General features: G+C 35.8%; 1 protein-coding gene across 6 annotated transcripts in view; it reads left to right on the forward strand.

The window, feature by feature from the left end:
- MIPOL1 (mirror-image polydactyly 1) overlaps window positions 1-21,589 on the forward strand; it is a 297,034-nt gene that overhangs the window by 165,635 nt on the left and 109,810 nt on the right. For all 6 annotated transcript variants that reach the window (XM_084874819.1, XM_084874822.1, XM_084874820.1 and 3 more), the window contains one exon: window positions 20,571-20,665. In XM_084874819.1, the coding sequence (XP_084730945.1) occupies window positions 20,571-20,665 (95 nt within the window). The remainder of the gene's footprint in view (window positions 1-20,570; window positions 20,666-21,589) is intronic.

A 21,589-nucleotide genomic window follows, 5' to 3' on the forward strand; every position in this document is an offset into this window, starting at 1 on the left:
ATTTCTACATGATAAAGGTTATATCACAAACCTACAACCAACATCATACTCAATGGATAAAAACTAAAAGCATTTCTCCTAAGAAAAGAAACAAGAGAGGGATGTCCACTATTGCCACTCTTATTCAACATAGTGCTAGAAGTCCTAGCCACAGTGATCACACCAGAAGAAGAAATAAAAAGAATCCAAATTGGGAAGGAGGAAGTAAAACACTCATTATTCTCAGATGGCATAATATTGTACATAGAAAACCCTAAAGACTCCACCAACAAACCACTAGATTTAATAAATGAAGTTGGCAATGTATCAGCATACAAAATCAACACCCCAAAATTAATGTTTTTTTTATACACGAATAATGAATTCCCAGAAAGAGAAATAGAACAAACAATCCCATTTACCATTGTAACAACAAAAAAAGATACTTAGGAATAACTTAACCAAGGAGGCAAAAGACCTGTACTCAGAAAACTACAGGATGTTGAAAAAGAGAAAGAAGAAAATATAAAAATGTGGATGAATACACCATGTTCATGGATTGGTAGAATCAACATTATTAAAATATTTATACTACCCACGGCAATCTATCGATTCAATGCAATCCCTATTAAAATACCAACAGCATATTTCACAGAGCTAGAACAAATACTACAAAATTTATATGGAATAAAAAAAGACCCCCAAATAGTTGCAGCAATTTTAAGAAAGAAAAACAAAGTTGGAGAAATCACAATACAAGATTTCAAGTTCTACTACAAAGCCACCATAATCAAGACAGCCTGGTACTGGCACAAAAACAGACATGTAGATCAGTGCAACAGAACAGAGAATCCAGAAATCAACCCAAGCCATTACATTCAATTACTATTGGACAAAGGAGACAAGAGCATTCAATGGAGTTAGGACAGTCTCTTCAATGAATGGTGTTATGAAAATTGGGCAGATACATGCAAAAAAAATGAAACTAAACCACCAACTTATACTGTACACAAGAATAAGCTCAAAATGAATAAAAGGCTTAAATGTAAGTCAGGAAACCATAAAAATTCTAGAAAAAAACATAAGCTACAAAATCTCAGACATTTTTCCTAGTAATATGTTTATAGATACATCACCTAAGGCAAAGGAAATGAAGGAGAAAATAGACAAATGGGAGTACATCAAAATAAAAGACTTCGGCACATCAAAAGAAACCATCAACAAAATGAAAAGGGAGCCCACTGTATGGGAGAACGTATTTGGCAATGATACATCTGATAAAGGGTTAATATCCAAAATATATAAGGAACTCATACAACTTAAAAGGAAGACAAATAATCCAATAAATAAATGGGCAAAGGCCCTAAATAGACATGTCTCTGAAGAGGACATGCAGAAGGCCAAGAGACATGTGAAAAAAATGCTCAAAGTCACTAATCATCCTAGAGATGCAAATCAATACAATGAGGCACCATCTCACCCCTGTTAGAATGGCTACCATCAACAAATGACAAGTTCTGGTGAAGATGTGGAGAAAGGGAATCCTAGTGCTCGCGGGAATGCAGAATGGTGCAACCATTATGGAAAACAGTATGGAGTTTCCTTGAGGTTGTTTTTTAACATATTTATTCATTGAAAATGTTTCATAAGCGCTTATATCCTTTATGCTGGGAATACAAAAAGGAAAATATATGTGCTCTCTTTGGGAAAGTAAATGTATAAAAAAATACAGGTAGAATTAAATGAATGCTATAATAGATATCCTACACAAGGTGAAGTGCAGCATAGAAAAAAGGACAGTCTTTTGGGAGATGTGAAAGACCTAAGGAGAGGAATTTTACGTGTCTGACAATGAGCAAGGTGGGAAAGACATGCTGAGCAGTAAGACACACACTATAGTGGAAAAAAAAATGCAGGTGTTTCTCCCAGGTTATGCAATCACACAATAAAATTCTTTAACTGAAATTGGTGTGAATATTAGTTATCTCAAGTGTCCCCTGTGGAGAGCAGCTCTGAATACTTTAGTACTGTTCTCGGTTATGTGTAGGTATTTTTAGTTCAAAAAAATCAGTTTTAGGGGAATTAAATACAGCAACCAATTGTTCACTACAAATTGCCATTATTTTTTTGTTTATTTTTTATTAATTATTTTTTCAAAGGAGAAAGGTTATAAATATATTGGCTTATTTTTAAACAGCAATGAGCTTAGGAATCATGGCCTCAGAATGGGTTTCTCTTCTGCCTGCCCTGTTTGGTCACGAAGGCTACAGTGAGAGGACAGTCCTGTAGCTTCAGGAGGAGCCGTAGCTGTGCTACATGGTTAATGAAATGTGGAGGGCTTGTTAGATGGTGACCACAACCTGTTCGTTTCCACAGAAAAGACAGAAGCATGATCAGCTGCTTTATCATTTGCATACCTTTCCAAGTCTTACATATTGCAGAGGGCAAAGAGCGCTGCTCTGGGGTCAAGACAGAGGATGTTTGCTCTTACTGCTGCTGTGCTGAGAAATGTGGTCTTTTTTACAGTTGAGAAACCACAGAGTAAATTCTATGGTCTAATTAAGATTTTGAAACTTAAAAGCTAAGGGTTTGTTCCTCTACTTACTCATTTTGCTAGCATCCATATATCCGGAGGTTCCCCATGAATTATAGAATTTTAAATATTATAAATTCTCATGGGAAGCTGGTTTTATTGAAAAGGATAATCTTTTTGTTTGTTTGTTTGTTTGCCTGCTTATCTCTCAGTTGTAATTATGTAAATTCAGAAATTTCTATTTTGGGATCCATAATTACATGGAATGTGGTAAGCCAGTTTCCTGGCAAATATTTTCCATATTGGAAAGCATAGTGCCTAGTGGCAACCTAAATAATATTGCTTTAGGAAGTTGTTGTTACAAACTTTTTGCTATAGTGATTTCTTTTTTTACCTGCTGTTTAGAGTTTCCATCCCCGTGTGCTGTCCTGATGCCTCACTGAGATGTTCAGAACTGATAACCGGTGGGCTTTCCTATTTAATGCTGGAAGAACAAGCTGCTATGATGACCCAACAGAGACGTGCAGAAGGCTGGTGAAAAGGGTGTATTCATCCAGCTCTAATCCTGTTTTCAGAAAGGCACTCTCTAAGTGTTCCCTAATTAGCTAAGAGATATGGGTGTAAGTTCTTGTAGACACCTCCTTTGTAGGACAGAGATGGATGCCTGGCTTATTTAAATCTTTCTCTTACGTTTAAGAAAAATTTTAATATGAACATTTAGCACTACGAAAAGTTATTTTAAAACATATAATGATTGCTGTTTTATTATTGTGCTCCATTATATTTCTTTTTTTAAACATCATCATAGTTAGAAAGTTTAATATGTGTGAGATAGTGTCTACAAAATCAAAGTTGGTTTTATTTTTTGTTTTCCTGCTTGCTTGTTTGTTCTGCTGATCTCTTGGTATACATAAAATAATGCTTACTGCTCTGAAATAAATTCTTAGGGGTTTGGTAAAATTGCTTCTACTAGTCACCTAGGAAATGTAAGCTAGGGAATAAGACACTGATATGTAGGCATAGCAAGAGGAAATATATTGCTTCAGTGAACTGAATATAAAACATGATCAGTGAAAACACCTGGAAATCAAAAAGAATAGATTTTAGTTATGCTTCTCTTTTTCAAAGAACTTAAGTGCTTAGCTATTATTGTTAGTACTAGAGAAGTGAGTTGGCAGTGACATTTGAAATATGATAAATAAAAGCGTACAGAATGTCTGATTCCACTTTTAGCACTTGTCTGACTCCTTCTCCAGAAATTGCGTAATGGGAAGTACCATAGAGTTAATGCGACTCTGATATACAACCTCCCTTGCTGTAATAAATGTATTCTCTATTACCGTGTAATCATAAAGCCATAGTTATTGAAGCCGCCAAAGTTATTGAAACAGAGGGCTAGGAGCTTTTGCCTTTATCACCTGTATTATTAATTGGAGATAATTACTGCAGAGCAGCTGGCTGTTGATTTGAGGGAGCACCAATTGTTCTTCTCACCCAGCTGTTGACTAATAAGGATAGTCAACACATCTGTTTCAACAGCTGGTAATTAACAAAAGCCTAATTGCTGCAACTCTTTTAACATCCAATCTGTGAAAAAGAAGGGATGTGGAAGAATATTATTTACTTTGTGCTTTGCGCTTTCTAAGACTGGTTTCTCTTTATTCTTACTCCCTCCACTTTTTTTTCCCTTACTTTGAACACCACTGCCTTTGTATGGAGCATTGAATGGCAGGAGAACACAATATGGTAATCCAGAGCTTAACTTTTTCAGATCTTTGTTGGTGTTTCTTATTGCAACATTTCTTTGCTAACTTGCAAGATAAAATGGATCAAAAGCATTTTGAGTAGTTCCATACAACAGTTAAAATCTGCAGCAGCGTGCCCTAGGCTGGGTTGCTGTTGTCTGCAGCATCCAAAGGGAAACAGGGAAATCTCTTTTCTTATGCTTTTCACATGCCTAGACACAACTCGCAAGTAATTTCAACATTCATATACACAACTTTTGTTTAAATTACTATATATATTAAAAGAAATGAAGTCAGGTTTAGAAATTCCTCTTCCTTTGGTTGAAAACTAAAATGTCATCTCTTAAACTTTTCTTTTTTAATGTCTATATGTCTTTAGAGTATTCAAGAAAACTTTTATTTATGAAATTTTGCTTGATTTGTTTTTCTTTAAAATGTGTTCTTGCCTATTTTTTTTTTTTAAAAAAGCTTATAATTCAGGTAACTTCAATTTGTCTTACTGATTGTTGTAATAAATGAATAGAAAATTTACTGGTTTAGGCTTGGATATCTGAATAAAAGTTTCACAAACGAGAGAGCTAAAAATTAACATTTCTTTTCTTTGGATTCTTTCAGCATCCTATTTAATCATGAACTATTTTTAGTAAAATATCTTTCATAAAGCATTGGTGGTAAAACTTTATATTTATGTGTTTATAAGTTTTTACTAGTTATATATTAATGTTTACATATTTAAAATACATAGTTTTCTGATTGACATAGTTGACTTGTCAGTAGCCCTTTCCATAGACTTTTACACTGTCTTTCTATCCTGTATATATAAAAATATTTTAATGAATGAAAAATCCATTTTTATTAATTAAAAATTACATAACTGATTTTCCTGCTAATATAGTCATAAAATTTTGCATTAATGTTAAGGTTATTTTTATAGAAAACCATTGTTGTACTTATTTAATTTGTATGTCTGACAAGCCCTTAGCTAAACTGTTAGTCAAGTTCACTTGATTAAACTCGCTTCACTAACTTTTCAGTTGGCAATATTTCTCTGCAGGCAGTTCTTTAATTGTTGTTAGGTATGTTGAAAGGTATAGGAGAAATTCTACCCAAGTGCTTTGCATGGACTGAATTGCAGATTGCATAATTTTAAAAAATTTTTCTGGCAAGACAAGTTTAGTTCAGCAGGTGTTCAGGTATGAAGAGTATTATCGATGTTGTGAAAAAACATACTACATGATCCTGAACAAATAAACAAAATACTGCTGACTAAAGTTCTAACTAAATAAAAGGGCACTGGCATGTTTACAACTCAAGTGTAAAGGAGGGGAATATTGTCATTTTGGGAAATGTTTACTTCTTGAGTTTAAATAAGAATTTAATTTTCTCTGTGTGCTCATGTTCTTAGGTAGTACCAAAGAAAGCAAGCTTAGTGAAAGGAATGTATTGTGCCATGAGAAAGGAGAATGGACTTTTGGGGGGAACTCACTTTCCCCCTGATGCTTTCTGTGGGGTTTTTTTTTTTTTTTGCATATAATTTTTTTTCTTGATTGAATGACCTCATGAGTAAGTGGTATGGTAGACTCAATAATTTTATAGTTTTTTTCTGAGGACTTTTTGTAAATACTACATTATTAACCTGTTTTTGAGATGTTAAAAAGGCGAGTATCACTGAAGCATGGGTATGTTATTAGTGAAACCAGTGAGGTGATCAGTAATTTTGTACATGTCAGTATGAATCACTTTGAGAGGTATAGTCAAGAAGTCTCAGAGGCCAAACATCTAACTAGCAACAAACTTAAGGTCATGGTAAGCATTTCCTGAGAATAGGGTTCATTCGATGAAAAGATAAAGCTTCCACAGTCTAAATTAATGCTCAAAGAACTGGTTAAAGCAAATATGTTAAATTACTTGTGACTGAAAATGTAAATTATATCCAAATATTTTATGACATCATAAAAATAATAAATACAGAGAGAAGGTTTGAAAGTAAATGACAGTGAATGGGGGGAAAAAGCTAGAAATTGGAATAGACAGTGTCAACTCTGGAGTCATCTCAGTGGGAGGTATGGCATGTGTAAATTTGGGGAAGCAGTTGGATTATATGGGAGACTTGGGATTATTTACTAAACTGTTTGTCTAGAGTTCTGAGTTCAGATTCTGGTTCTGCTACTCTTATTTATAACCTGAAAAACTTAGAGGATTTAAGTAAATAATTTCCTAACAAGTGGTTCTTCTACCGTGTCTCCCCCCCCCCCCCAATGGGTTCACACTGTTAAAGATAGTTACAGAGAATGTTTCAATTTCTACTTCTCAGCATTTTATCAATTAAGAAAAATTGCATATCTTCTCCCTTTTAAAAAAGTGATACTATGAAACCTCTATATGTTCAATTAGAATACATAGCAGTTATTGGAGAGCAGACACATGATAAGCTTATGACAGAGTCAGTGCTCACTGCTGTAGTGGTTCTGATCATTATACTATTTAAAATAGTTTTAATTCTTAATTTATTTTGTGTTTAGTGTAGAGCAAGAGAGTCTGTTGTTTCAAGCCAGGAAGCAAGAGAAATATTAATGTTGGCACACAAGTTAATACAGACCTTAAAAGTGATGATATTGGAAATTTATCTCATGATGCTCTTAAAATATGATCAAAATTCTTATGTAGCCAATCTTCATACCTCAATACTTCCATAAAATAGAGCAAAGTATTGTTAGGTGAACTATATCCAAATTTTTACTTGTTTTTCATATATTTGAGAAAAGAGAAAAGTATTGTTTGGTTGACTGTATACAAATTATTGCTTGCTTTTCATATATTTGAGTTTTAGCCCCATAGTGCGTTGTTTCAGAGAAGGGCTTGCAAATAGCAATCTGGCCGAGCCAGCATGACTCAGTGGTTGAGCATTGACCAATGAGCCAGGGGGTCATGGTTCGATTCTAGGTCAGATCATGTGCCTGGGTTGTGGGCTCAATCCCAAGTAGGGGGTGTGCATGAGACAGCCAATCAATGAGTCTCTCATCATTGATGTTTCTAACTCTCTCTGCCTCTCTCTTCCTCTCTGAAATCAATATATATATATATATTTTTTTTTTTTAATTTTTTTTTTTTTTGCCCAAACCAGTTTGACTCAGTGGATAGAACGTCATCCTGCGAACTGAAAGGTCCCAGGTTCGATTCAGGTCAAGGGCATGTACCTTGGTTGCGGGCACATCCCTAGTAGAGGGTGTGCAAGAGGCAGCTGATCATTGATTCTCTCTCATTGATGTTTCTAACTCTCTATCCCTCTCTCTTCCTCTCTGTAAAAAATCAATAAAACATATTAAAAATAATAATAATAAAAAATATTTTTAAAGAAGGCTTCCTAATTAGATGAATGTGAAGTCATGAGGAGTAGCACTGCATTAGCACATGTGGGCTCTGTTTGCAGGAAACTGGGCTCTGGGCCCCTAATTTTGTTGGGGATGGGCAATCCTATTTCAAATGCAGGAAAATTAACTCAACAGGTTATTGTCGATTCATATTCAAAAATGAAAGCCAATAGTATAAATTTCATTAAAGCAAACCAATCTAAGTTGAGAGTCAAAAAATATAGTGGTTTGATGGATTATCTCACCTAGATCTGAAAATGACAATGTGCCAATTGGTAAAATGATAATACTCCATCATCTTTTGAGGATAGTCCTAGAAATATGCAGCAGTGATATCAGGATGCTATGGCAATTGTAACGAGGTATGGCAAACCTGATTTATTTATAACCATGATATATAACCCAAAATGGGCAGATATTACAGACAATTGACAACACTGGCAAGAAATTGAAAACAGACCTGACTTGGTAGCCAGGGTTTTTAATATTAGGCTGAATGCTCTTTTAAATGATATATGTAATTTAGATTTATTTCACAAAGTCAGAGCTAAAATTCATGTCACTGAATTTCAGAAATACAAACTGCCTCATGCTCACATATTATTGATATTAGATAGTGAATCCAAATTATGAACAAAAGATGACATTGACCGTATAGTTCAGGCAGAAATTCTGGATGAAGACCAAGGTCCTCGGCTTTTTCAAACTGTAAAATCAAATATGGTACATGGACCATGTGGAATACAAAATCCAAATAGTCTGTGTATGGAAAATGGAAAATGTTCAAAGGGATATCACAATGCAGTGCTCCATGCCGTCACAATTAACTCTTTTTCCTTCCTGTCACTATATGTCCTGAAGAAACTGTTCTAGAACTGTGAATTTGCTGTATTTCCTTCAGAAACATGTTCATTTTAGATAGAACAAGTGTATTGAAAATGTGGTCAGCATTTTCATTTTTCACTTGTTCAGTACCTAACAACCAAAATTTATAAAGACCAACAGAGATACGTACTCTGGACTTTATGCAAACCTGTAGTCGCTGATATTCTAGACCCATAGTCTGTAAACTGTGGCTTCTGCACCTGTTTTTGTAAATAATGTTTTATTGGCACCCAGTTATGCCTATTCACTTACATATGGCTGCTTTTATCTACAACAGTTGATAGTTGCAATAGAGACTATAGCTCACTAGTCTAAAATATTTGCTATCTTGACTTTAATGACCCTGCCCTAGACTACCACTTGGTTTGAATTTGCACTTTAAGCCTAATCCCTTCTACCTTATTAACCTGTTACTTGATACATTACTATTCCTTACTGGCAACAGTTTCCACAGTAACAACACAAAAAGTTCAATGGTGTCTATTATATGGTTTACATATTTGTTCGCTATTTAATTTTATCCTTGCATAAAAATCCTGTGAGAGGGATCATCACCCCCATCTGACCAATGAGAAAATTGAGGTTCAGAGGGCCTAATTCAGAGTTATCGTTGCAATTGCTGGTAGCCAAGCCCAAGTTTGCTTTTACTAGTAATCATTGTGCTGTTTCTTTCCCGCATCCTTCTCTCAACTTTCCCTTTCTCTGTTTCATGGGCTCTTCTTACTGCCCATGGACCATAGTCTTTCTGCCTATGAATGATTTAATCTCTGCTTCTGTTTCAAACTGTTCTCTCCCCTTTCTCATGTCACTAAATTACTATACGGTGCATCATTGACTTTCGAGTCAGGAATGTGCTCATCTCTGTCTGGAAGGCTTGAGATGCGGACAAAAACATAACCTGTGCGGAATCACCCTTAAGACCAATTCAGTACACTTTGGTACATACTGTGGTAAACTATCCAAGTCTTTCTGTCAAGGGGAGGGATATAATTGAAATCTCGTTCTTTTCATTCCTCTGATATTAGATTTTTATTTTTTTAGATATCCTTTTGTAAGATATTTAGTTGTGTTCCTTTACTAGGTTCTTAACCTCTTTCTGAGGAGACAAATAGTAGGATGGTCTAAGATATGCTTGAGCAATTGTCTAATTAGGACTATTTTTTTAAAATATTCAATTAGCTATCTTATAGATATGTTTGAAGCAGTTTACATATTGTATTTATAGTTACTCTATAAAAACAGTTCTGTTAGCCCTAACCAGTTTGGCTCAGTAAATAGAGTGTCAGCCTGCAGACTCAAGTGTTCCAGGTTCAATTCTGGTCAAGGCATGTACCTTGGTTGCGGGCACATCCCCAGTGAGGAGTGTGCAGAAGGCAACTGATAGATGTTTCTCTCTCATCGATGTTTCTAACTCTCTATCCCTCTCCCTTACTCTTTGTAAAAAAATAAATAAAATGATTTTTTTAAAAGCAGTTGTGTTAAAACAACTAACATATATATTAAATTATACCATTGAAATGCCATATCATAAAGTAGAATAAGCAATGTTTATTGGATACTTGTATTTTAGTTCCCACTTTCCTTTGTGAAACCTTGGACAATTTCCAAATGTTTCCCTAAATAAGTTGTATTAGCAACAATTTTCTCAACTATAAAATTAGGGGACTCTGTTACCTCTTAAGATCCTTTTCAGGTCTAAAATTATTTGGTTCTGTGATTTAATTTGTACTATATGTTTCTTTATTTAGCGGATATCAAGCATAAGATCAAGTGCTTCTGTTCTCTGATAAAAACAGAGTTCCATTAATGATCTTGGAGTTACCAAAGGAAGGCTTAACTATATAAAACTATTACCATTAAAAACACATTCAAACCAATCATAACAAGATTTTAAAGTAAGATAAAAGTGGTTTCTCAACAAAATCCAAAACAAATAGTGTTCAGTGATATGAACAGAATAGTCTTTTCTTTTCTGTCTTTCTAAATTACTAGAAAAAAACTTTAAGGAAATAATTTATTTCTAATCCAGTGGCAGTACAAATGGATGGCACTGTTTAAGATATGTAGTTTAATAATAATGAGACATTTAATTATATGACTAACCTAACAATAGTTAACCAACCTTATTTTTAAATCACTGAAAGTACATAAGTTTTGGAGATGTGATGTACAGAATGGCAACTAAAGTTAACAGTATAGTATCATATATTTGAATGTTCCCAAGAGAATAAATCCTAACATCACAAGAAAAAAAAATTATATGTGAGGTAATGAATGTTAACTAAACTTATTGTGGTAATCATTTTTCAATATACACATGCATTAAATCATTATATTCTACAACTAATCCAGTGTTTTATGTCAATTGTATCTCAATGAAAATAGGAAGAAAAAAGATGTTACCAAATATTTAAGGTATATTGAGAAAATACTGAAGATATAAAACATACACAGATTAAACTGTAAACTTTCATTATTATCAATAACTATTGTCAAATTATGATTTGATTCATTATTCCAGCTGGAATTATAATGTTCAGCTGCTCCTTACCAGGGTTTTAAACAATACCTCTTACATGTTGGGAAGCAAGTACGAAAGGTAATTGGAAAAAATGTAGAGTACTAGTATACCATTGGAGACTGTGATAAAAAACTTCAGCGTTTTCTCTATGTAAAAAAACAAAAAAACAAAAAAACAAAAAAAAAAAAGGAAGGATGGGGAATATTGTATTTTTCTTTATTTAATAGAGAATACTGAGCAAAAAAGGACAAGGTGGAGATTTTGTGAGTGGGATGAAGAGATGAGCAAATTTTTAAAACACATACTACAAGCAGGAAAAAATACTTTGGTATTGCTTAGAAGAGAATTTTATTGTTTTGGAGGGGGAAAAATTTGGGTTAGTATTCCACATTTTAACATTCCTATATGCTTGTTACAATAGATGATACCTTAGAAGTATAATTGGCCTGATTTTTTCTGCATAAAATTATGGTGTATTTTAAGATCCATAGCATCTTAGATTCAATAAAATTTGGTGACAACTTTGTAAAGTTTGTTTAGAGAATGTTAAGATGATAGTTATGATTATATAGGCTTAGGAATACTTTTCTGTTACAATAGTAAAATTATTGGATTTAGGAGAAATCTTAGCTAAGACAAATGTTTGTGTGTGGTTTTTTTTTTTCATTTTTTATTAAGGTATTATATGTGTACATATCTGACCATTGCCCCCCACACACCCATACATGCCCTCCCTCCCCAGAGTTTTGCGTTCATTGGTTACACTTATATGCATATATACTAGTCCTTCGGTTGATCTCTTATCTCCCCCATATCTCCCTACCCTCAAAGACAAATGTTTTTATAGGCAACTTTTGGTGGAACAAGCAACAGAATATTTATATCCCTACTGCTGTTACAGAGAACAATACATTTTAGAACATGACAGAGAAACAGAAGATACAACTAATATTAAATGCAGTCATGACTCCCAGTTGTTCCCATTACCAAGACTAAGTACACACATGACTCCCATTTATAAGACTCCTCCATGCCCATAACATTATAGGGATCAAACTGAATGTACATGAAGTACATAATTATTAGAAGTACAGCAACAAGTTTCTTGCATTTTTACGTGGGGTAGAATTTTGGTAGAGAGTGGAGTAAGACTGAAGACTTAGAATAAAAACAAAGAAGTATAATCATATGTGGAAAGACTTAAGTGATATATAAAAAGATGGCATGAGGAGGCAGTTCAAGAGGGTGGCACAGAAAGACCCTGAATTCACCTCCTCCCACAGAAACAACAAACATGCAGCTATAAAAGGAGCAATTCCCTCTGATAAAAATTTGAGGACTAGCCTAACAGAACACCTCCACCTCACAGGATGAAAGGGTTTGTTGAGATTTGTAGGAGAGGCAGAGACACACCCTTGGCTGAAAGCCCCTCCCCTGCTACAGTGACCCTCAGAAAAACAAAGGAAATAATATGGATGCAAATGGATTTTCTCCTTAAGAAGCAGCAGTTTTGTACCCCACACAAGCACCCTAGCCCTTTGTTCCTACACTGGAGAGATGAGTCCCCAAGACATTTGGCTTTAAAACCACACTCATACTCAGGAGAAACACAGGACTGTAGGGAACAAGGATTCCACTCCTGACTAGCTTTGCATAGACCCACTTGCCCCAGGACACAGGACAAAAAACCAACAGTTCATCAGCTAGAATTAAAGCATCTGCCAGAGGAGCAGGAATCTGTTTGGGTTCCCTGGGATAGGTACTCTGGCAGACACCATCTTTGCCAGCTCCCTCTACCTTGAGGGCAGCAGTGCAGGTGGGTACCATTTTGTATCCCATTTTAACCTGCTAACAGAGGCAGGAACACAGCACTGCCCCTACCCCATGTCACTCAGACAACCTGACAGATATGGCCCCAGCCATCCACACAGCTTGCTACACTCTGCCAGAGCCAATGGTACAAAAAGAGACCACAGGGGAAGCCAATTGAACACCAGGACCAGACACCATAGAAACAATCAGAGCAAGAGCTTGAGAGACAACCAAGATCTATAAAGCAAGGTTATATGGTAAGATTCATGTCCTACATAGAGCTGTTCCTTCTAGACATGTGAGGGCTATTTAGCATAACACACAGAAACAAACACAGAAAGTCACACAAAATGAGTAAACAAAGGAATACATTCCAAATGAAGGAGCAGGTAAAACCCTAAAAAGAAACCTCAGTGAAACAAAGGCAAGTATTTTACCTGATAAAGAGTTCAGAGTAGGGCTCACCAAATTAGGAGGAAGAATGGATGAACACATTGAAAATTTCAACAAGAGAAAATATAAGAAAGTACCAAACAGTACTTGCAGAGACAAAAATGCAATAACTGAACAGAAAAATACACAAGTGGGAATCTATAGCAGACTAGAGGAAACAGAATGGATCGGTGACCTAGAACACATAGAAGTGGAAATTACCCAAACATGGTAGAACAACAAATATTTTTAGGTGAGGATAGCTTAAGGAACCTGTGGGACAACATCAAGCATCTAGACTTTCATATTATAGGAATCCAGAGGCAGAAGACAAAGAAAAAGGCAGAAAACTTTTTTGAAGAAATAATTTGAAAACTTGTCTATATTCTAGAGAAGGAAATAAATATCCTTATCCAGGAAGCACAAAGTCCCAAACAAGATGAGCCCAAAGATATCTACATCAAAACACATTATAATTTAAAGTCTAAAGTGAAAGATAAAGAATCTTTAGCCTTGCCCGCATGGCTCAGTTATTGAGCATTGACCTATGAACCAGGGGGTCACAGTTTTATTCCTGGTCAGGGCATATGCCTGGGTTGTAGGCTTAATTCCCAGTAAAAGGCATGCAGAGGCAGCCAATCAATGGTTCTCATCATTAATGTTTCTGTCTCTCTCTCTCTCTCCCTCTCTGAAATCAATAAAAAATATTTTTTAGAAAGAATTTTCAAAAGCATGAATAAAATAACAACTAGTTCCATATAAGGGCAACCTCATAAGACTGTTAGCTCATTTTTCAGTAGAAACTATGCAAGCCAGAGGGATTGGCATGATATATTCAAAATACAGAAAGGAAAAAACTCCAACTAAGAATACCCAGTAAGGGTATCATTCAGAATTGAAGGAGAAAGTGTAAGACAAGCAAAAGCTAAAGGAGTTCATTACCACTAAACTAGCTTTACAAAAAATGTTGAAGGGGCTTTATTAAGCTAAAAAAAAAAAAAAAAAAAAAAAAAGCTATAACTAAATAAAGTATTGATATATGAAGGAAGGAAATTCTACCATGTAAAAGCAAATATATAGAAAAGGTAGTAAATCAACTATATATCAATATAAATACTAATATGAAGGTAAAAAGGCAAAAATAGTTAAATTAACTATAACTATGATTAGTTAAGGGATACACAAAATAAAAATATGTAAAATTTGATATCTAAAATGAGGGAGTAGAAATATAGAGTTAATAATAGAAACATAAACAGTAACTACCTTATCGTTCAGCGATTTCACTTCTAGATATATACTAGTATATGAGGAAAATGAAAACACTAATTATATATATATATATATATATATATATATATATATATATATATATATTCCTCATTGCAGCATTACTTAAATAGCCAAGATACTGGACAACCTACGTGTCTATCAATAGATGAATGAGGAAAAATATGTGTTGTACATACCCAGTGAAATATTATCCAGCCATAAATGAATGAATTCTTGCTATTTACAACAAAATGGATGCACTTTTAGAGTATTATGCTAAGTGAAATAAGTCAGAAAGAGAAAGACAGATACCATACGATTTAACTTATATGTGGAATCTATGAGGAAAAAAAAAACCCAGAAGGAACAGAAACCAACTTTATAGACACAGAGAACAGATGATTGCCAGGGTACTCAAAATGGGTGAAGGCAACCAAAAGATACAAACTTCTATTTACAAGATAAACAAGTCATGAAATGGAATGTACAGCAGGGAGTACAGATAATATTTTGCCAAGTTTGAAAAGGAGACAAATGGTCAACAGACTTATTGTGACAATTTCATAATGTATATGTCAAATTACTATATTGTACACCTGAAACTAATAGAATATTGTATTTTAGCTATATTTCAAATAGGTGGCATACTAAAGAGTATCTGGGATAGCTTTGCTTGTCCTTTTCCCTGCCAGTGTGGCTATGATGGTTATAAATTAACCAAGTTCTTGTCAACCCACACATTTGTTTTGTGTTTCAAATTACTAAATAGCATTTTTCTTGTCTGTCATGTTCTTGAGAATATAGATTGATTTAAAATATATATACAGGTGTTTATATATGTATGTGGTTGTATGTATATGTGTACATACAACCACACATGTATATGTGTGTACATTGTGTGTGTGTTTGTGTGTATCTGTGTGTGTGTAAAGGGAAAATACAATGTATTTGGACCAGACAGGCCTGAATTGGTCTTTCAGTTGTATTAGGCCAGTGTTTTTCAACCTTTTTTGGGCAAAGGCACACTTGTTTCATGAAAAAAATCACGAGGCACACCACCATTAGAAAATGTTAAAAAATTTAACTCTGTGCCTATATTGACTATATATAAAGTAATTCTCTTGAATAGGAATCAAATAAACACAAAGAAAGTATTTTATAATTACTTTATTATGAAATATTAAGTAAACAAAATAGTGAAAAATTATAAAATTCTTGTCTTGTCTGCACCTATGGCACACCAGGCAACATGTGCCGCGGAACAGCGGTTGAAAAACGCTGTATTAGTCAATAGCTGTGTTATATTTACATGTGGTTTAATGTCTATGAGTCTCATTTTTATCACCTATAAAATAGGAATGGTAAGGAATTATCTCATAGTAAGGATAGACTATATAATGTATTTCAAACACTTGATACAGTGCCCGACCTCCTTTAGTAGGCATTTAATAAGTGGCATTGCTAGTAGTTAAGCATAGATTGTTGAAAGTTATATAAATTTAGGCAACAAGTTTAATAGTTTATAATCTTCATAACTCTATAAAGTACATATATGTTATATATAGACAGTATATCTACACTAATAAAAGAGAAAGATGCAAATTGACCATACCTCCGTGATGCCCACAAGCCAATCAGGAGTGAGTATGCAAATTTACCTGACAAAGATGGCAGTGGCCCTGCCCCCCAGCTGCTCCAAGCCTTTGGGAGTCAGAGAAGTTGGGGGAGATGGAGAAGTCAGGAGCCAGTGCCTGAGGCTGGCTGCAGCCTGGGAGATGAAGAAGCCACTTACCTGCGATCCTAGGCTGCAGCCAACCGGAGAAGCCACCCACACTGCATCCCAGGGAAGATGGAGAAGCCACCTACCTGCGGTCCAGGCGCCAGCACCTATGACTGGCTATGGCCTCGTAGACGGAGAAGCCACCCACCCTGCAGTCCCGGGTGCCAGTACTTGCAGCTGCAGCCCAGGCAAAGCCACCATCCCCTGTGGCTGCAGCCAGCCCAAGTGAAGCCAGCCCTCGGTGTCTATGACTGACCAGAGGGGAGGAAGCCCTGATCCTGGATGCCTGTAGCCAGCTGGAGGAGGGAATCCTGAGTCCTGGGTGCAGGGCCAAGGCAGAGGTAGTTAGGGGCAATCAAGCCAGCAGGGAAGAAGTTAGGGACAATCAGGCTGGCAGGTAGAAGCAGTTAGGTGCAATCAGGCAGGAAGGTGAGCAGTTAAGAGCCAGCAGTTCTGGATTGTGAGAGGGATATCCAACTGTCAGTTATCCCCTGAGGGGTCCCAGATTGGAGATGGTGCAGGCTTGGCTGAGGGACACCTCTTCCTCCTCCCCGTGCACAGATTGTGTGCACCGGGCCACTAGTGTATTATATATGCACATGTAGCATAGAAATCAGTAATTCCACTCCTTGGTACTTATTTAGGAGAAATGAAGGTATATTTCCATAAAATTACCTATATGCAGATGTTTGTAACAGCTTTTTAAATAATTCCAAAAGCTAGAAACAACCCAAATGTCCATCCACTAATGAATGGATATACAGATTATGTTATATCCATACAATGGAGTACTACTCAGTGATATAAAGGAATAAACTGATACATGTAGTAATATGAACAAACCCCAAAAGCATTAAGTGAAAGATGTCAAATTCAATAGGCTACCTACCATGTGAATCCATTTATCTGACATTCTAGAAAAAGGAAAAACTATAGGGATAAAAATCACATACGTGGTTGACAGGGGTTGGGTGTAACATGAGGGCATTGACTGTAATGGTGCACAGGGGGACATTGTATAAAGATAAGTGTTATCAGAATTCATTCTTGTATCAATAACAATAGTAGAAGTATAATATGGACCAAAAAATCAATTGTGAAATATCTAGAGTATCTGTATATAATGTTTAAAGACCTGTAAACAGTGAGCTATGTTATCTGTAAGTGCATAACTATGTATTTGAAAACAATGAACCAAATTCTTGCACGTGTTTCGCTTTAGGGGTGGGATAAAAGGGAGGGAATGTGACCAGTCAGGGTGATGCATGTGTTGGGGTGGAAGAATTTTTTAAGGAGGCAAAATAAGATTTATAATTGTAAAGAATGTCATCAGTATTATACATAGGTATATTTAGTTGCAAATATACATATATGTGTACACTATCTCTGGAAGGATATACAACAAACAGGTAACTAATAATATCAGAGAGGATTTGTAATTCTGAGAGTTGGAGATGGCAGAAAGATTTACTTTACATTGTATCTTTTTTATATTTTTTGAATTTTGTTTTTTACCATGTATTTTTATGTGAGTATAAACATAAGTGAATGCATGTAGTTTTTATAAAAATAATTGCCAAAGATTATGGGAAATATAATCGCACAAAACCAAGGAAAACATCTGATTTGTTAATTTTCTTAATGTTGGTGATATTAATTTTATTTCTGATGTGTACTATTAATGAAATTATGTACTATTAATGAAATTAGAAAATGCAATAGAAACAGCTCATTTAAATTAGCTTTTTTTTGTAGTTTTCTTTTCTTACATTACATATAACATCAATCCAAGTCAAACTAGCATAAACCCAAAGATAAAAAAGGGTTACTGTACCCAAGAAGTCCAAGAAATGGGTAAGAATTTGTTTGGTCTTTGGGGATCTGGGGACACAAATGATGTCATCAGGATTATTTTCTCCTTCGAATGGTGTAGAGCAGCCTGAGTCATATCTACCTGAGTTCATCCTGTGCCCCAGGACTGAACAAGATCACTGTGACATAGGCTAAGGGCATTCCCCACAAAAAAAAAAAGATGTGCTGGCCAGATAAAAACATATCTGATAAAGGAAGGAGGTTGTAAAGCCACAAAGTTTATCATAGCTTCGAAGGCAGTCTCCAGTGCCTCCGCAGAAGATTAGATGTTTGGAACTGATAAATTAAGTTCATTGCTGCGACACAACACCAAACCTTTACAACCAACTAAATGTGGAAAGTGAAATGTTCATTATTACCTGAAACTTAGGAATTTAAGTAAAGTTTTCATTATTCCATTTTTATGGCAGCAGCTTTCTTAAGCAGAATCTTCTTTTTGGCATTTTCCTGCTAGAACATGGGTTTATATTTTTGGGTTGTGTTTTTTTCCCCCGCCCTAGAAGTACCAGGTAAAAAAGGTCAGAATAATCAATTAAGGTAGCATTTATTTAACAAATTGTTTCCTGTCTAATATTGATATTTCTTAAATAAATGTAAATTTAATATGATATGTGGTCTTTTGGGTGAATCTTTTTTTTTTTTTTTGCCACTGACACAGTGGGTATCTGTGTCTCCAAAGGTACTATTTCAGTCACATTTTGTAATATACCGAAAGTTGGCAAAGTTGTTCATTATTGGCATCAAGAACCAGGCACCTATTTTTATTTTAAATGCTTTTGAATAATTTATGAGAATGTTTCATCTATGATTCTAGAATGTGACATAAAACAAGTGCTAATTTAATTTTTTTATTAAATTGATTGGGGTGACATTGGTCAGTAGAATCATACAGGTTTCAGGTGTTATGTTACCAGATATGTTACTGTATGTTACCAGATATGTATATTTCACTGTGCGCCCACCACCCAAAGTCAAGTGATCTTCCTTCACCTCATATTAGATCCCTCCACTCCTTTCTCCCCTTCCTGTGGCAGCCATCACTCTGCTGTCTGTGTCCATGAGTTGTTTTATAGCCCACATACGAGTGAAATCATATGGTTCTTAGCTTTTTCTGCATGACTTATTTCACTTAGCATAATGTTCTCAAGGCCCATCTATGTTGTCACAAATGGCAGTATTTCATATTTTCTTATGGCTGAGTAGCATTCTATTGTATATGGTAACTGTTAGAATTTGCTAGCCCAGCTAGAGAAAAATCAATTAATTTAGTGCCTAAATGTATACACAAAGGTACAAACTGCTGCATGTTTTTATAATTCTCCATTGTTAAAATGGAAAAATGGCATTGTTTATTGATCACTTATATTACACTATGATCTGGATTTCACAATTTGTCTTATAACTTCATCCTTATGTATGAAAATAATTCCAGTAAATCATATGAGTTCACCAAAATTAGTGAATTTCTGCCTCTATTGCCATTAGTATAGTTTGTGAGATGTGTGATTATAATTTTCTCTGTATTATCTATCAAGCATCATTTAAAGTGAAAGACATTGTTTTTCAAATTAAACTCCAAGTAAATAAAACTGAAACCTGATCTTTCAGTGCCATATTTTAAAAGTTAAGAACATTTTGGCTATGCCTGAAATCCAATGGGAATGATGATTAGAAGGTGGCAATTCTTTTTAAAATCCTATAGAAATTCTGATTGCAGAATCTTTAGTTTGAATCTTATAGGCAGAGAGGAATAATAGTATTTCTTTTATAAAATATCTCTAATATTCAGGATTTCTCCCATTCTCCCTTTAAAGATTTTTTTTTTCCTGCAGAAAAGGTTAAATCATATCTGTAGGATCAGTCTTGTGTGTGTGTGTGTTTAATGTTAAATATCAAAGATGGCTTAGCAACATATTTAGAATTTTCTGAGTTTTACTATTAATAAAGTTAAAAGAAAATCTAGTCTGATCGGGCAGTGGAGCCACATTAAACTTGTATCTGAAACACCCAGTGTGCTTATCTCTACTCTTGATATCGTTCTGAACCCCTGTTCCACATGCTGGATTCTGTGCTAAAGTTAAACATTGCAGAAGGGCATATATCTGATGATACAGATGAATAAGGTTGAAGTTTAGGAATGAGCAAAGTTGGTATATTTGATAGGTTCAAGTCTACAGTATTTCTACAGTATTGATATAATTGGATTATTTTGTGGAAACGTATTAAACATTCCTAAAAATGCTGATAGGTTTAAAACTATCATAAATTTAAGACTCCTATTCATACTCTAGTACTGTATTTTAACATATAAAACTAATTTTAAAAAAAGAACTAATTTTAAATTTCTTAAATATTTGATTGTTTGCAGGCAAAGTTGTTAGCCATGCAACAAGCCAGAGAAACTGCAGTTCAACAGTACAAAAAACTGGAGGAGGAAATCCAGACACTTCGAGTTTATTACAGGTAAAATTCTTCTTATTCTGATCATAAGTGAGTGTTGGTTTGGGAAATGCTCGAGGAAATACCTCAATGAAATTAAACATCATGTACTTAAAGCATTTTTTTTTTGTAATTTACCTCTTTTTCTTCCTGCATTTGGTAAGGTTTAAGTTTAGACTCCCATCAGATTTGTAAAACTTATATAACTCATAATCAATTGTCTAAATGGAGCCTGGCCAGCTGTTGAACAATTGACTCACCTACATGGCACCTCTAAAATGATGACATGTATTTTTAAAGTGGCACATGAATATGAGTAATAAAGCTTTTCACCTATTACAATATAACTAGAGGCCCGATGCACAAATTCATGCATGGGTGGGGTCCCTCAGGGTGGCCTGTGAGGATCCGGGAAGGGGACCCCAGGTCATGCCCCCAAGCTCACAGCCCCAGCTTGTGCCCCCCAGTCCTGCAGCCCTTCTTTGCACCCTGCTGTAGCCTGGCGCCTGCCCCCTCAACTGCTCCACCATCCCGACTGCGGGGCATTGGATCAGGCCAGGCGCCCCTGCCTGGCTTCCTCAGTGCCTGTGAGCCAGGTGGCAGTGCTGCCTCTCGCTCCTGCCACTGGTCACCATCTGTGTGGTGATGGACTGGCAGGGCCATGGGGCCCTGCTCACACCCGCCTGGGCCTGGTGCCACCTGCTCACCTGCTCCACCATCCCACCCCTGTCCCGCTCTCCTTGGAGCCCATCAGGGCCGGCAGCGCCTCCACTGCCCCGTTGCCAGTGCTGCAGTGCAAGCCTCGGCCGGCCCTGGTTACCTGAGCCCCAGGGAGCCCTAGGCAACTGGGCGGCCGCCATCTGAGGCTTGCCTGTGCCTCTGGCTGGCCCTGGGTGGCTCGGGGGCTGAGAAGACTGGGGGACTCCGGAGGCAGGAAGGGCTGAGGGG

This window comes from Pipistrellus hanaki (genome assembly GCF_964339955.1).
Source record: "Pipistrellus hanaki genome assembly, chromosome: 1".
In the NCBI taxonomy this organism is placed as follows: Eukaryota; Metazoa; Chordata; class Mammalia; order Chiroptera; family Vespertilionidae; genus Pipistrellus; species Pipistrellus hanaki.